This window comes from Micropterus dolomieu, linkage group LG07, assembly GCF_021292245.1.
Source record: "Micropterus dolomieu isolate WLL.071019.BEF.003 ecotype Adirondacks linkage group LG07, ASM2129224v1, whole genome shotgun sequence".
Lineage (NCBI taxonomy): Eukaryota > Metazoa > Chordata > Actinopteri > Centrarchiformes > Centrarchidae > Micropterus > Micropterus dolomieu.
The window spans coordinates 28,564,350-28,582,264 of NC_060156.1; the positions used below are offsets into that span (position 1 = coordinate 28,564,350).

General features: G+C 39.5%; 1 protein-coding gene across 2 annotated transcripts in view; it reads left to right on the forward strand.

Moving 5' to 3' along the window:
- The window catches only part of col6a3 (collagen, type VI, alpha 3), a 57,170-nt gene extending 41,450 nt beyond the window's left edge, over positions 1-15,720 (forward strand). The window contains exons 27-44 of one of the 2 annotated variants that reach the window (XM_046053161.1): positions 179-229; positions 617-652; positions 791-853; positions 1,883-1,945; positions 5,978-6,010; positions 6,123-6,159; positions 6,274-6,285; positions 6,398-6,891; positions 7,025-7,127; positions 7,293-7,994; positions 8,108-8,210; positions 8,304-8,359; positions 8,688-8,948; positions 9,165-9,251; positions 10,335-10,520; positions 11,835-11,894; positions 12,719-12,904; positions 14,863-15,720. In XM_046053161.1, coding sequence (XP_045909117.1) covers positions 179-229; positions 617-652; positions 791-853; positions 1,883-1,945; positions 5,978-6,010; positions 6,123-6,159; positions 6,274-6,285; positions 6,398-6,891; positions 7,025-7,127; positions 7,293-7,994; positions 8,108-8,210; positions 8,304-8,359; positions 8,688-8,948; positions 9,165-9,251; positions 10,335-10,520; positions 11,835-11,894; positions 12,719-12,904; positions 14,863-14,903 — 2,574 coding nt within the window. In that variant the 3' untranslated portion in view covers positions 14,904-15,720. The remainder of the gene's footprint in view (positions 1-178; positions 230-616; positions 653-790; positions 854-1,882; positions 1,946-5,977; positions 6,011-6,122; positions 6,160-6,273; positions 6,286-6,397; positions 6,892-7,024; positions 7,128-7,292; positions 7,995-8,107; positions 8,211-8,303; positions 8,360-8,687; positions 8,949-9,164; positions 9,252-10,334; positions 10,521-11,834; positions 11,895-12,718; positions 12,905-14,862) is intronic. The other variant, XM_046053162.1, reaches the window with a different exon arrangement.
- Positions 15,721-17,915: the final 2,195 nt, after the last annotated feature.

The window sequence follows — 17,915 nt, forward strand, 5'->3', positions numbered from 1 at the left end:
CCGTAGTCCATGTGTTCTGTCTTGAATGAGTACCATAGCATTGCTTAGTATCATGTAACAGTGCATAACACTGTTATGTTTTGACCAAGGGGAGAGGGGTTGTTGTTTAGAACTTTACAAGCACTTTACAATAGTCATTGAGCATTCCAACCCCCCCGCCTCCTTGTTTTTCTTATAGGGTGAAGATGGTAAAGATGGGTTTGGCATCCCAGGGCCTCCAGGAAGAAAGGCAAGTGAATTTTGACTTCTAGTAAAGTACATATGGTAATCAGAAGGTGTGTCTTCATTTTGGTTAAATTTAATGTTATAATTAGATTAACCACCAATTATCCAGTGAAAAATGAATACAAGCATGATGTAAGTCTAACTACTAATGTTGTGTAAGACATCTGAAATCCTTTACCCATCACAAGTACAGTACATCTCTTCTGTGATAATGAACACCATTGGAAAGAATGCTATGGCTTTGGCCCATTTAAAGATAAGATTATCATTAAACCATATTAGAAATCTCAAGACAAATGCAGTTTTACAATCGTTCAAATTCAATTTCAATGGGATGATAATGATACAACAATATATACTTACTATATAAATATGTATGCATTTTCTACAGGGTGATGAGGGCTTCCCAGGATTCCCAGGACCAAAGGTAATGGAAAGCATTGACTCTTGAAGTCACATTTCAGCAGAAGTTGCTAATTATAGTGTTTTGCTGTACAGTACACTCCAAGGGCCTTTCTTTTAGTGTTGGTCATTTGCATTCACTCTCTTTTTTCCATAATTTCAGGGAGCAGCTGGAGACCCTGGAACAAAGGGTGGACCTGGACACAGAGGAAATCGTGGACAGAGGGTCAGTTTCCAGACCCCAGTTAGATTAGTTTAATATGAACATATATTCTAGATGTGACAGCATATACTGTATGGTATTACTTTGCAAAATTCTCCAACACTGTGCTTGTTCAAGAGACACATATTTGGCATGATAAACTAGAGGACTAGTTTTGTTTCAGATGCATAGTACATGGATATTATGTCTTGCTGAGCGTGCATATTAATGTTGGCATTTTTCAGTCAGAAGAGAGTAAATATTTTAAGTCGAGCTCTTTTATGAACTATTGAAAGCTGAGTAGCTTTAAAATTCAATTCAGTTCAATTCAGTTTTATTTATATAGCGCCAAATCATAACAACAGTTAACTCAGAGCGCCTTTTATAAAAGTGCAGGTCTAGACCGTACTCTGTGATGCTATTTACAGTAGCTGAACAGTTCCCACCAAAAGCAAGCATTAGGCGACAGAGGCAAGGAAAAACCTCCTTTTAAGAGGCAGAAACAGAGAGATGGAATTAGAGAGAGAGGGGAGGGAAGCAGCTTTCACAATATACACACAGAGGTACAGACAGTAAAGGTAATGTTGCTATAGACTGAATGAATAGTGGTACAGATATTTACAGTAGTGTTAATGATAACAATCGTAATGTTAATGATTATAATAACAATAAAAACAATAGGACTAGTAACAATAATTGGAACAGAGGGTGTCGAGCAGGAACACGGGGGCAGCAGGTGACCCGCAACCACAGATCCAGACTCCACAGCTCCAAAGCCAGAAACACCTGCAGGAAATGATAGGAGGAGAGAGGAGAGGGACGAGAAAGCACAAGACTACCGGAATGGGAAGAAGTCGAGTTAGTAACATGCATTAATGGGATGAGGTTGCATACAGAGGGAGAGAAAGTAGAGGAGAGAGGAGCTCAGTGCATCATGGGAAATCCCCTGGCAGTCTAGACCACCTGAGCCAGCCCTAACTATAAGCTTTATCAAAGAGGAAAGTCTTAAGCTTACTTTAAAACACAATTGTTTTTTTCTTACTGTTTTTCCAGGGTGTCTCTGGCAATATTGGTACACCCGGACAGAAGGGAGAGGTTGGATATCCTGGGCCATATGTAAGCAACTTAAAATTCTACCCTTTGCTTATAAGCTGTGTAAATATAAATGACATGGTGCCAATCAAAAATCATATCAAAATCCTTTATTGTCAGTCAATCACATACACAAGTGCAGCAGTTGGTAAAAGTCTTGGGTGGTGAGACTGAATAACACTATATGTTCCAGTAACATAGCCGTAGGACAGTTAAAAAATTATAAATAAAAAAATTAAACAATAAAAATACACTGTACAATAGACATACATCAAGTATTAAAAGCTATACAATCAAAATACATTGTTATCATTTGCACCACCCTTTCAAGACGATTGAGGGTGATTCTGTAGCCAAACCAGGCAGTGATAAAGCCAGTCAGGATGCTGTCCATAGTGCTGGTATAGAACCATAGACTCCATATAAGAAGTCGTTTTGAAACCTCAAGTTTGGCTGATAGGGCGCCACCATGTTGGGTTTTTGCAACCAGCGGCACCATACGTGACCACATTTGGACAAGATGGTGGAACTAATGGCCGTGTATGGAGCTAGCTAGCTTGCTTAGTCTATAATTCACGTTAACTGTCATTTTAACAGGGCTGACAATATTGTCTAGCGAACAATAGTCTTAAAACTAAATGTACTCACCAGAGAAAGTGAACAGCCAACTCCTAATAAGCTTTTTCAATGACGCTGGTTACATTTACACAGTGCCGTGGGTATGAGTCACTCTAGCCTGATTGACAGTTCGCCATGGTAACGACTTTTCAATCATAGATAATCCCGCCCTGAATCGCTTTATGATCTATTTTCTTCTAAATGGGACAATAATTTACTAGTACATCATGTTGTACTGACGAAGACATGAAACTAGCGATTGAGACCATAAACTCATTAGGAAAGTGTTATAATTTAATAAATCAAGTGAGAAGTAGGGTCATTTTACCATTATTTCTAATGGAACCGGACTTCTTTTTACAACCAGAGAGTTGCCCATAGATGCAGGTTTATGGGACTCCTGCATTTTTCTCGTCTCAGACCGGAAGCTTCCCTCTTTTCTTGTCTGATAATGTGACGGTTCTTTCCAAACTTCCTCTGCCATCTCAAGAACAAAAGGTGCTGGTGAGCCTTTTTTCACAGCACCTCAGTGTGGACAGACCATGTGAGTTCCTCAGTGATGAGAACACAGAGTAATCTGAAACTGCTGACTCTCTCTACCACGCTCCATTGATGGTGAGAGGGCCACCATAGCAGAATGTGCAGTTCTGATTTACAATATATAGGTATGTTGAGTGATCTGTTTTTGCTTGTGTTTTTCAAGCTTCTCATGGATTCATACCACTCAAACTTATCACATATAGTATATAGCCTACTGCACAATGTAATATTTTTAAATTTGTAACATGATTTAAACTGCAGGGCACTATCTCGCACCCAGCAGAAAGCTCAGAATAAGTGTCATTGCTAGTTTCTAACTGACGCAGTTGTCATTTTCACGCACAGCGCCCACGTTGTTTAAATAGCAAATGCACTTGCGCCCATCTATGCGGCCATGGGAGTGTTGCTTTACTTAGCCTATACTATTTTACTAATAATAAAAACGTTGGCAGAAGGTTGAGCGACACGGGTCCCCCCTTCTCCCCAGGCTTGTTGGTCTATTCCATATGAACCTATGCAGCCCTTAGCCCTGCCCCTTCGGTCTCACTCACACACACCACAGTGACACTGACAGCTGGAAAACGAGCTACAACAGTAAATGGAAAAGCTGAGTTTAAAAACGTTAAGGGTCGGACTGAAAAGTTCAGAGAGAAAAAAGTTGAAGGTCTTAGCTGAAATGCAAGTAAATGTAAAAAAGTAACTGACTCGTTCCAGGGAGAATGTGTCTTCAGTGATTCGCTAGATATGATGCTCATCGACAAGATTCCTACCACTTCACCTCTTACTAGACAACACATTGGAACAGTCTGGTGAAAACGGCGTGTTATTTATTGTGTTGCCATTCATTTGCTTGATATGAAATAGTGGCACTGCTGCTATGTTTTTGTAGTTTTTTCAAAAATTTTGCTTTTATTAGTAATTTATTTATTATTTTATTTGTATCCATGTTGATGATCGGTGCTGCTCTCTTAGGTTACGTTCTTTGTTTGGAGAGGTGTTTAATCAGTTTTTTTATTATGTGTACTCCCATGACAGCCAGCTGACCCTGAGCAGCAGTTAGACAGTTCTCTGTCTCAGTGAGGATTTTAGTATTTTTATCTCAAGGTTCCTGTGATGTGAGGTAGTTCAATCATGACAATTTCAGTGTGTGTTCTGCAGCCTTTTTAAAGTAGTACTGCCATAGTGATCAGTGGCTGTGATGCTGCTAGGAGGTTTATTAGAGGCTGGTCCTGTTTGTACATGCGTGCATTAGCAGGGCAGCCCTGGTGGAGTATATGATGAACCGCTCTGGCCGGCTGGTCCTGAGCTCCATCAGAGCGTCTAAATTATATGAGAAGCTTTAAGTTGAACAACAGTTTTTTTTTGTTTTGCTGCTTATAAGCCCCACAATATTATTGCGTACATGGAAACATTTAAAATGACTGACATCAGCCTCTCTAAAAATTAAAGTAAATCGTTAAAGAAAACACTCCTACATCAACAAAGCACAAAATGATTAAACCAGAGAAGGGGAGAGATGTTAATCACAGTTAATAATAATGCAGCGCAGTGAGGATCCAGACGATTCACAGGGGAAGCAAAGTCGGTCGGTCAACAGTCTCCAGTCTGCAGTGGAGTTATGACACTTAACTTATAAACCACTGAGCGAGAGGAATGGTAGGCTTTATGATCAGAGACAGTTTTTATGGCACGTCCAAATTTTTGTCTATATCCCCCTCTCTTTTGTGAGGCAGTCAATCAGTCAATTGATGGTTTTAATAATGCGTTATTCACTCATCCGCCATTATAATAGTAATGCGCCAAAGTACAAGTTCACCTGGCTTTTAAAGGGACTGGAAGATGACACTCTGATTAGTGTATTGCAGGTTATGCCCAAAACACACCTATGACTAATTCACAGACTAAGTACAACCCTTTTTAACCATGCGCCTGGCGCACTGACCATTTTTTCCGCCGTTAGCTAGCAAAAAAACCCAAGCCCCAAACGCATCTGCACCACTCGCTTCATGCCATACACGGAATGTTTGTCTTGTGTTATTCGAGACCGTCTTGGTCTCGAGACCGGTCTTAAGACCACATATTGATGGTCTTGGTCTCGTCTCAGACTTGACCGAAATTGTACTTGGCCTTGTCTCGGTCTCTGACGTTGAGGACTCTGTATTTTATTTCAAAACCAGTCAAGACCACAGCTTTGGGAATATCAATAAATTGCTTGTGCACTGTCTGATTTATTTAACATCCTAGCTTTGATTGGATGGAAAACAAATTGCTTCAAGTACAACCAATAACCCTGATTAAAAATGTGTTGTTACCCTTAACGACTGTCACCCTCCCTGAGATGGTAAACGTGGAGTGTTTGACGCTTACGTTGATTTCAGCTCTTAGTTTTTGTATGTGGTTGTTTTAATGGGAATGTGGATCTTTCAGATCAATTTGAGAAGTACCAATGATCTCGTTCCACATTTTAATTTGTGTCATGTAATGTGGGGTGTTCCTGGTCTTGAATCGGTCTTGCCCTCATTCAGTCTTGCTCTCGACTTGGTCTCAGCCCCTGAAATTCTTGGTCTTGTCTTGGTCTCGGTTTGCGGTTTTGACTACAACACTAGCGTAGGCTTTGCCATACTGAGTTGCTGCTTTGCTGGCTTGCAAAAAACACATCACCACAAGTGTGCCATTGCAGGAATGTTACCACAGATTTAAAAACTCTAGTGTACTGCAAATACAAAGAGACCAGCATTGTGGGGATGCATTTTAACTTGTTAGAAAATGGCTTGAATGTAATGGAGGCTAATATATATGTAGAAGTCCCACACTCTAGTTTTAACAAAAATAATTGTGTTATACAATACAAAATGTGTGTTCACTAATTGCTGGCCATGCCTGTTTTTGTTCCCATAGGGCCTGAAAGGACGGAGAGGACCAGGTGTCGTGGTATGTCCTCATTTACTAAACTGTTTATAATTATATTGAATGAATAGAGCAAAACTAATTTCTGGTGCCTGTATATTTCAACATTTTTCTACAAATGTGTCTTTGTCCCCAGCAATGTGACCTGGTCAAGAAAATCAGGGAAAACTGTCGTAAGTATAATTTAATAACTATCAACAACATCCTTCCATGACAATGAAAAATAATGAAATATTATATGTGCTGTAAAAATGTCTCACCAAATATTGTGTCATTTTTTCTTCCAGCTTGTTGTTATGGTAAGTACCAAAACATTTAATATAAAAAAAATAATTATTTAATAACTGTTTTGAATGGGTATGTACTGTACGCACTACTACAGAACAAAATCCCCTATGTTTCCACCATTAGGTCAGCAGGAATGCCCGCTCTACCCCACTGAGCTTGCCTTTGCCCTTGATGCCTCCAGCTCCACTGACCGCACAGTATTCAACAACATGCGTAACACAGCCCTGCGCCTAGTCAGAGACATCACTATCTCTGAGAGTAACTGTCCAAGAGGAGCCCGTGTTGCTGTAACCCTCTACAACAGTGAAGTGACCACTGTCGTCCGGTTTGCTGATGCAATGAAGAAGCGTGCCCTGGTGCAGCAAATTGAGGGACTACAGAACCTGCAGACCAATAAGAAGCGTAACCTGGAGACGGCCATGAACTTTGTGGCCCAGAACACCTTCAAAAGAGTGCGCAGTGGTTTCCTCATGAGGAAGGTGGCCATCTTCTTTGTTGGTGGGGCAGTGGGTCAGACACAAGCACTTACTAATGCAGCTCTTCGCCTCCATGATGCTGGAATTGCCACTCTGTTCTTGTTCAGCAGTGAAGACAGAGAATTCAGCAGAGCACTGCAGGTAAAAGATATCTCAAAGGGGAACTTTGCAGTGCATAGGTTTGGCAGGCATATATACAGTGTCTGTCTCCTAAGAAAAAATTATTGTGTACATTTGTATTTTTAATATTGTTTTGTTTCCCTTTGTACACCAGTTCAACAACACAGCCCTGGCCCAAGTAATAGTCCTTCCCAGACCTGGAACTGCACAGTATAATTCAGTCATCCAAAAGGTTATGAACTGCCATGTCTGCCTAGGTAAGAGATACCTTTTTTTTTGGGAAAATAGCCTTAAATTTTAACTTTGAGAGACATAGCCATTGTAAAAGAACCAGGGTATGGCAACACAGGGAATTAAGCACAAATACATCTTTTGTCAATAAGAAATGAAAGTTATATTACAATATTCTTTTATTTTTTTAGACATCTGCTCTCCGGCCCAAATGTGTGACTATGTGCCCCCATCGGCCAGCCGAGATAGGAGGTCTTTCACCACTGACGTTGACATTGACATGGCTTTCGTCATGGACAGCTCCGAGTCCACCTATCCAACAATCTTTACAGACATTAAACACTACATAGCGTACATAGTGGAGCACCTACACGTGTCTTCAAATCCCACATCATCTGTTCACCACGCTAGAGTATCTGTGATCCAGCAAGCACCTTACGAGTTCCACCACAACAAAACTGGCTCTCCCATCCATGTAGATATTGGTTTGACCGAGCACAACTCAGCTCAGGATATTGTCAAATTTCTGCTGGAGAAGACACCGCAGTTAGAGGGTGGCCTGGCACTGGCAAACGCTATCGAAATGACAGTGGAACAGGTGTTTGAGAAGGCGCCTCTCCAACGTGAAAGGAAAGTACTGATGCTCTTTGTGACAGGAAGTGTGGAAGACGAAGAAGAGCGGCTGGTGCGTATTGCCACTGAGGTCAAGTGCAGAGGCTACTTCCTGGTCATCCTGGGTGTGGGGGAGAAGTTGAGTGCTAGAGATGCTCGTGTCTTGTCACGCATGGCCAGTGAGCCCTCGGATGTCTTCTTCAAGCGGCTGGACAGCACCTCATACTTTTACGACAAACCTTTCCTGAACTTCGCCCAACTGCTGCCAAAGTACATCAGCAGTAAGTTCAAGATAAATATCAATGAATTAATGTGAATGCCTTTCTGAAACTTTAAATCAGCCAATGAATTCCAGTAATTGCATCAGTTTAGTCCATGTCATTTCTCTTTTCAGTTGAAAATGCTTTCTACATGTCCCCTGAAGTCTCCAAAAACTGCAAGTGGTTCCAGAGTGATCAGCCACTAAAAAACCCCTTCACATCATCACACCAACAGCAGTAAGTATTGTGGTATTTTTTATGCCATGTCACTGTTTGCTGTTTGTTGGAAACACTGACAGTTTTATGCACTATTTATTTTTACATTTATAGGAAACATCAGAAACAACATGAAAATCACCAAGCAGTTCATCAAATAAAGCACAAAGGTACGATTTTGGATGTACTAAAAGGAATTTAAGTTAACTATTTCAGGAGGCAATGTCAGTTCAAAGTGCTGTTTGATTTGGACTGGTTCATTCTGTTTTCTTCACTGTGAGTCATGCATAGCTAACACAGACTAAGCAATCAGTCCACATTACATTCAGACTCGTTATACACTTCCCAGCAGAAAAAGTTTCTCTTAAGTTATTACCGGACTATGAAAAGTAAAATTATCTTAGTCATGCTGACATTCTTCCACAACAGCTCCTGGCCTACTGTTGGTTTCTGCAAACTGTGAACATGTGTTTTATTGTGCATACCTTACCCCCTCAGATGCAGATGAGCTGCACGTCTCCAATGTCACCTCCAGCAGCTTGAAATTGCGCTGGACCAGCCCAGACCCCAAGCTCTTTGTTTACTTTGAGGTAGTGGTGACACGGTTGCACGACCATACCCTGGTGCTGAAGACCAATGTGTCAGGCGCAGAGCTTTCCTTGGACAACTTAGAGAGTGCTCAAACATATCATGCTGTGGTCACTGCTTACACTGCAGAGGGTCAAATTGTCTCCACCCGCAAAGGCATCATCACTACCAGTAAGTCCTTAAACACACTGTCACCAAATATGTTGTAAGCTTCCTTTTCAACCCACAAGATGGCATATTATTTTAAAAAGCAATATGCAATATTTCCTCTGCCACATAACACAAAAGATAGAAATATGTTAAAAGGTTGACAGTAACTTGAAATATGATTACTGAGTTTTGAAAGTTACTTCATGCGCTTCATGACCACTGATTTCACTTTGACAGAAGCAGCAGAGCCTAAGCCAGTGCATAAGCCAGCCAGACAAGGCACCGGTAATGTAAATACCACACCACTGGACAAACCAGAAACTGGTGAGTGACTCATCATACACGCATATTCTTTTGTGTGTACGCATAATGTTTTTTGACCTGCATTCTGTCATTTTAAACCTGCTTAACTTAGTATTTTAAAAACACTTATTTTATTTCAAACTGCAGTGCACACTACCCCATGCTTTGGGGAACTAAGAGTGTACATATGGCTGTGCTCATTGCCAGCAAATATGAAACATCTTTGGATTTATATTATTTCTGCTGACCTCTGGCCTCATCAGCCACAGATCGGAACAAAAATGCACTGCAATGGGAACCAAAAAGGCTTAAACAATGTGCTGTCTATAAACTTTAATCACAAATCCATTAAATATTTACTCTATATTTGCCTGGTGCATTAATGCTCATGGTATTTATAGAGTTGGCTGGGTTCCCTAGACAGAATATTAGTCATATAAATAAAACCTGATGGTTCAAATGTGTTATTTGTCAACTCCATACTGGCTGTAAATCCAGCTTCTTCACCTGTCCTTCTTTCATTAACTTATGATTATAAGAATAGACTTGCTGCATTTTACACAATGCTGTCCCAGAAAGGAATTAAAACACAATGCAGCCAAGACTTTGGCGGATTTGTGTCATAATTATCTGTAAGGAAGTATATCTGGGGTTAATTTCTGGGATTGGTCACATGCAGATAACCTGGACCACACAGCCATGCAGATCCCAGATGACTAAATCAACTAACATAAATAAAAGCTGTCGTTATAACAAACTAACTTTTCAATTAATCTATGCCAACCTATGTATTCCTTTCTACTGACTTATTGTAATTTTCAAAAGTCCAAACTCTAAATAATGCAAGAACCCCAAGCCATCTGTAGCATGTTATGCCATTTTGTTGAATGCCACTTCCTTTGCCCTGTGAGAATGAACCATACCAGCTCTAAGACTCATGTGACCCCATTAGACCCTTCTAACTACCTGCAACATCTTTAACAGCACACAGAAAATGCTGTATGCCTCACATAGTTGTTCATTTAATCTTAACACAAACTCCTCCTCTCTGTGTGTCTGTCCTCCATCACTGCTGTTGTTTTTGTTTCTTTTTGCATGTTCTAGTTAATGAATTTGCAGACCCATGCTCACTTGACTATGACCCTGGAATGCCGTGTAAAGACTATCAGGCTAAGTGGTTCTTTGACAAAAAGAACGGGATCTGTACAAAGTTCTGGTTTGGAGGTTGTGGAGGCAATGAAAATAGGTTCGACACTGAGGCCCTCTGCTTGAAAAACTGCATGAGGTCAGGTAAGTGGTTGTCAGAAGGAAATGTGACATCCCCTGGTGTGCTGGTGTGATATAATGCAGCATATTCTGAGTGTCAACTTCAGATATAAAACCTAGAAATGATGGTTTGCTAAACCTTGTTTCAGAGCAGCATTTGCCCAATCATAGCTTATCAGACCGTAACTAGGAACACCAGGCCTGTCAAGCTCTGGATTTCTTCACATGCTGAAATGGCGTGCATGAGGCTGTATGAGTGATATTTGGTGGCTTTTTAAATCCACCATTCCAAAAAGCAAAAACAAAATTGGATGAAACTGCTTATCTGTTCTAACATACGCTGCATAGCCTAGCATGCCTGGTAAACTTGCTACCAACAGTAGTAACCCAGTGTTTAATCCAGAGGCAAGGGGCATGTGATCTAACTAATTATAGAGGATTATAGAGGTTTGTTGTTGGAACATTCACTATGTGGGAGCCAAGTTACTAGCCAAGTTTGGCTTGGGGAAGATTACAATCCTGCAACTCGAGCCAAATTTGAAAACAAAAAAAAACAAATAAAAAACATTTTCTCTTGTAAAAGTGAAGCATACTGTTTTAAAAGTCCTTTATCTTGCTTGACCAAGTATGTTTTCCTATAGTAATGGCATGTTAGAACAAATAAATGTCTACAACACTTTTGTTCTATAGGACTAACTAGATGTAGCCTGCAATACACAAACAATGCTGCTCTTTTATTTACATAGCTGATAAAAATCTACTAGTGACAGTCATTCCATGGTCATTGGAAATGAGACGCATGCTTTATTCACTTATATAACTGAAGACATTGTTCAAGAATTTACTGTGAATTTTCAATGGAAAATCTGCCACCATTATCATTGTAAACTGCATATGTGCAGAGCAAGAATGGAAAGCTTGACCGGCATAACAACAGTAATTAAGAAGGCAGGGGTTTGTAAACAGTCAAATAAATACAAGCTATTCATAGAAGCTGAAGGTATTTTATTCCTTTATAATTCCTGATACAACTTTATAGATTTATATATTGAGGGTATAGTAAAATTAACTTATAAACTATTGGGAAAATGTGGCTTGCATATATATACAGAAGATTGATAAGTGTGCTGGGAAGTTAAAGTAGAAAAGAAACCTGCCAATATGGATAATTTGTGACAGATGCGGACTGCATCTGAGTAAATGTCTGTGGTTATTTCTTACCACATTGCACTTGACCTCATGTTGCAAATCTTCCTAATAGTTTTTCAGCAGCTGGTGAAAGTCTGATCCTGTCAGCTGAAAATACATTGAATTTTTTAAATATTTTTGTCTCCACAGTTCCAGAACCTCAGCCAAAAGTTCAGAAGGCTGAACAGGTGGAGATACTCCCGGCTCCTGGTGAGTTTTCTGTAGGCCTACAGTATTGTGTTACTCTTCCTTCCTTTCTAACTCCCTGTTTTGAAGACATAACTGACTTTGATGTGGGTGCACGTATGCTATTCAAATGCTAGCCAAAAAGAAAGAAAAAACACTTCCTTCTTGGCCTAGTTTTAAACAAGCAAATCCACGTCCAAATCCACATGATTCGAATCAAACCTTTTCAGATCACCTCTAATGTTGGGCATTTGTTTTGGACATCAAGTCACCAGTGGTGCATGTTATATCACTGTTACATAATTCAGTTAAGAATTGTTCTCACTTTGTAAAACAACAAGTCCGTTGTGTTCAACTACAAATCCACCTACCTCCTCCACCGCCCCTCAGATGGTCTAAATGACTGACGGAACAAGTAAAAAGCCAAGCATGGAAAAATGAGAAGGTTATGCTTTTGTCACACGAGCAAGCCAAGTTATAACGACATAGAAAATGAACGGAGAGTTCATTGTTTTTTTTGGCAGCGGTCCGCATAAAGACCAAGTTCAATTAGTCAATACCTCATCAGCATCAAAGTAAATCAGCACAAGATACTCAGAGCAATACAAAGTCTACTCTAAACCAAATGTGCTATATCTCATGATTATGAAAGAATAATAGTCTGCTGTGACGGAAATGCTTTTGTTCTTTCCTTCAAACATTTATAAGCATCATACTGGTTTCCATTCTACAACACAAACTGGTCACTGGCAAAATACTGTTATGATCTTTTCATTACTAGTCATTATGTAGTAATGGTAATGGTAATGACTTTCCCTGTTTCTTATTCCTTGTCACTTCCTTCCCAGCGGCCTCTACAGCCGTGGACATTTGCCAGCTTCCCAAAGAGGAAGGTACTTGTGCCAAATTTGTCCTCAAGTGGCACTATGATGTTCCCAGCAAGAGCTGTACACGCTTCTGGTATGGAGGCTGCGGAGGAAACCAGAATCGCTTTGACACACATGAGCAGTGTGCGAAGGCTTGTGGAAAATCAGGTACATGTCCTGTTTATAGCAATAATCTCCCAGTTTCATTGATCAGTTATTGTCTACGCACAGACAAATGAAGGGAAACACTGAGTGTAGGCGGCACTGTGGATTGTGCTAGGTTAGGTTACATGATGATGCTCCCAATGAGTACAATAGAAGTCAGTCATAGGGAGTCATGTTTGATTCATCAAAAAAGCAGTCACAACATATAAAATCCCTTAATTGTACTGTTAATTTAAATTTTGACAGTTATCTGATACAGCACACCAAATAAACCAAGGTCTTGGAATTGGAGTTGGCATGCAAACTTGCCAATATAACTTAACTCCCTTACCATTCCTGGGCGATGCAAATGATCAATTACAGTAGCCTATACAGTATGAGTCATGCTGACAAACTGCTTTAGCGTCCCAGTGGTCCTTAAACTGTTGGGCGGGCCCCCTTGGGGAGTCTGTTTACATGTGGTGGTGGTGGGGCATGAACTATTTTACTAAAGGTTTGAGAACCATTGTGACCATTTCTGTTGAAGCTCATTGCATTAATCAAAGAAAAAACATGATGTTTTCTTATGATAATTTAGTATGCCATGAAAAAAGCCCCATGTCTTATAATTCTGATTTAGTATCCCACAAACAGAGAAAAATAATTAAGTATAGTTACAATTTTGATGTAACTGTACTTGTATTTTATGGTACTTTATAATTCTACTCCACTACAAAGACACATGGATTTCACAGATTTAGTTACGGGTTACTTTTCAGATAAAGATTAAAACACGTATGGATGTTTATAAAATACATTGTTTAAGATTAGATTTTTGGCTTGTAAACCCTACAAACAAGCATTTGGAGCCCATTGCCACATTTCAGATGTGTGTCTGTTTGTCAGTAACTCCACCAAAAAGACGTTTCCCCTCTAAATTTCTCAGATGGTCTCCTTTAAATAAGTGTTAGAATCCCGAAAAGGAAATATTCATGAAAAAGAAAATACAACTAAGAAAACAATAGAAAATGTATACAGAACTGTTTTCTCTCTTACCCCATTAATCACCTCACAGCCCTTCAGATCTATCTTGTGTCTCTTTGGATTGGCCGATCCCTAGATTGGAAACCACTGGACTTTACCTGTAAATGTACATGTATATAAAAAAAATAAAAAATGCATATGAAGTTAAAACTAGCGCCACCTTAACCAGCTACGACAATGAAGTGCTGCTTACACACTGAAGTGTATTAGCAATCTCTTGATGTGATATAAATGTCAATCAAGGCCCTTACTTTTGGTACTTTAAGAACATTTTGCTGATGATACATATAAGTTGGATTTTGAATGCAAGTATTGAATCAAGTATTTTTACATGCCTGTTCAGGACTATGTAAGTTTTGTTTCAGGTGATCTCTCACTATTTACTTTCCCAACACACTAATAAGCCTTAATACCCAGTTATAGAATAGTAGAGAGGGATAGAGAGAAAGTGAGGGCCACTATAAAAACTAAACTCTCAGCAGTACTTGGTATTCTCCACACAGATTCCATGTGCTGCTGAATGCTGAAAGGTGGTGATGACAGACAGGTTTCGTCCTGTCTGATAATTAACTCACACCACTCACAATCAGTGATTTGACTAATCAATGAATGCTGCTGTAGCATTCTCACTACACGTTTAATACACTAGTGAAATATAGCAATTAGCAATTAGCACATCATAATTATGACACAGAGAAGTAATAATTTTGAAGTATCGCCTCTAATTGTTCTGTGAATACATGCGCTTCCATACATTTTGCAGATAACATTGGTAAAGATATGCTACTTCAATAAACAGTCATAATTTGGTGCATGCAGTATTAGACTGCCAGAAGATAGTTTAAGTTATTTAAAGGGTTTGAGACATAATCTTAATATGTAAAAAAGTACCTTTACATAAATGGCTAACCATGATTTTCATTTCCATTCACCACCAGCACCCATCAACCAAGGAGTCATCGCTGCAATAAGAACATAGGACAAAAGTGTCACGCATGGCCAGCTTTCACCTCTGTTATTGGTATTCTGAGGAGAACCATCCAAAGTGGCCATACTGTTAGGATGCATTACCACGTCACTGGTGGCTGCACTGGATTCCACAAAAATGGACTTTATCCCCCAAATTCTTGAAGTAGTGTTTTTCACAACAAGATGGAAGGCAACACGATTTGCTGCATGATTTGTTTTAACCTACTGGTGCTACATCGTATGTTTGTTTTACAGATTGAGTTGTTGAGTGCATTTAGTTTTGTAAAGTCAAGTTTTCTGGAACAATGACATCATGACTTTTCATATTTTTTAAAATGCAGTTTTATGATTAAGCAAGAAACATATATGAATATCTTGGACAGAGATTAGCAATAAATCAATACACGCAGGACTGGCATTATTCAAAGCAGTAATCTTTTTTATATTTTTTACATTCCACATTCACATAGTAACAATTGCTTTTTTTAATCTATATTGTTTTAAAAATCACTTGATCCCTGTGGAACCATTCCTTCACTATTTTACAGTCACAGAATCCACAGCCATGTTTACACAAAACTTGTACGGCGATGTGTGTATTTAAATGACAGTGACCAACTGCTCGGATGCTAAAACTTCAATGTAATGTTAAGTGCACTTCTGGATCCACTGCCTCAAACACACACTTTCTAGCTATTGAGAAATGGAATGTACTTGTCAAGCTGTTTTTTATTTTTGTTTTATTTGGTTTTACTGAAATTTGTGTTTCATCTGGGTGTAGGGGAAATAAAAATGAATTAGACTTTCTAATAAACTTGAGCAACTGATTCTTTTCTTTCTTGTTTTGAATTAAGACTTAAAAACAAGAAACCGGTATTTGACATCCTTTCAGGTGGAGCTCAAAGATGAGCTGAAGATTGCATAAAACCAGAAGCTAACAGCATTCTATAAAGGTCATCTTTCATTTTATTTTGTATTATTTTACTTTACTTTTCCAGAGTTCATTTAAAATATGCTTGAATTGGAGTGAAACAAAGAGTAGCTGATTTCTGATTTATTACTGAAATCAATCCAATGTTTAATCTTGGTCGCATGTTACTAAATTTATTCATGTAAGTTGTTATCACTACAAATGACAGATTCAGTTAAACTCATAACCACAAAACAAGCATCAAAACAAATCTTTTATAAGTACATTAAAAGTATAGTTACACAGAAAAACACATAAGTTGTAATTGCTCTATTCTGAAGAATAGCAATGCCTGATTCCTGAATGAATTCTGAGTTCCTTGCTAACTAAGATATATGCTAAGCATTTATATAAACATTAATATATGGCTGCTTGTGTTTAGACCACATTTAAAGTGGTACTTGCGATCCTTATCCAATACACTTTTTGTTAAATTGGGCTAATATTTCCTCATGGGTAGGTAGCTCTCTGTTTTTCATGTGCTCTGAAAAAAAATCCGGTTTTCCTGCACACCCCTGAGTCTGTAAATTGAGCACATACAAAGCTGCTCGGAGGAGTAGCAGGTGGCGGTGGTGCGCTCGAAGCAGTACAAGAGAGACTGTAAACAAACAGCGGTACGTTCGAACATGCTGGATTCATTACAGGACTTTAGCTGTGAAGATTGCTTAGAAACTGAAGGAAATGTCTGGGGAATTGTGAAACAAGTTATATGACCAGACGAGGGGAAAACCTGTGTTAACATGAGGGGTTTCAATGCTGGATAAATCTACGAGATTTGAAAGGAATGAAAACCGACGCTGAGGTTGCTCTGTTTCTGCTGGACAGGTGAGTAGGTGTTAGTTTTGCTGTTCCACATAAACGGCAGGTTCAGTAATTCTGTTGTCATGTTTGTGATGATCCCAGCTGGTTAGCTTTGTTAGCTTTGCCGCAGCGGTAATTGTAACTATTGAAGTTCCTCTCGATAATCCTACCGATAAATAAACTAGACTCCGTGTCACCCCTACCACTGAGGACATTAGACGTTTGGTCAAAGGATATTAGCTTGCTCTGAGGAGTGGTCATGGGTCACAGGCGGATTTAAACACAGGGGCAAGTCCTCCACCTTTGCCAGTGGCGGACTCACCAACATGAAGCCAAGTCTCAGTCCAATTTATGGGATGTAGAAAGTCATTCAGCACAAATGTTTTGTTGGCGATTGATCTGACATTGATCAGGGCCATACAAAGAGTTAAGTTCATACTGTGTGGTTTTGAAGTGCAGCATGCAAAGATTAGCCATATTCACACTAGGTTGATAAGCAAAAGTTTCCTCACCGACGCCGGGTTTCCCAGCCCAGTTTTGGCCCCTGGGACCCCGCGTGTCAGGATTGGAGGAAGGTGGAACAGCGTTGGAAGAGCACCTGACCCAGACGCTGTCACCGAGACAGCAGGGGTTAGATCCATCGACGGAAAACTGAGAATAACCACAGTTGCTGACTTAAATCCCCCTTTTTAAGTATATCCCATCACATCATTGAAAATAATAACTGGACCGCGTTGTGGTCAGTGAGTGGAGATATACTGTATGTATCTACTTCTGTGAAAATTCAGGAGCATTACCTGGCAGTTGGTAGTGGATGTCATGCAATTCTCAACTCTGTAGTGCAACAGGCTTTAGAAACGTCGAGCACAACTTGCGAACAAACTTTGTCATCTAGAAAGTTTACAGTTGGTATTTGAGATTTTCAAATACCATTTGAACAAAGACATTGTGGCTAAAGAAAAAATAGCCAACACATTAAAGGCAGAAGCATTGGCCAGCCATCCCATTTTACCTCTTCATGGATGGATGACCTCTGTCTTTAGAGGAGGAGGCTGGCAATGTAGAGGGATAAAAGAGGAGGTTCACTTCCGTAAGTGGATTGGATAATGCATCCACCAGCTTTTGGGACCTTGGTTGTTTCTCATCTGTTAATAAAAAATACAGGTTGTGCATACTACTTTTAAGTTTATGTTTCATTCTCTTGTAATAATTTTGCATTAGTGTAAATGAAATATGCAGCCTACTTAAAGA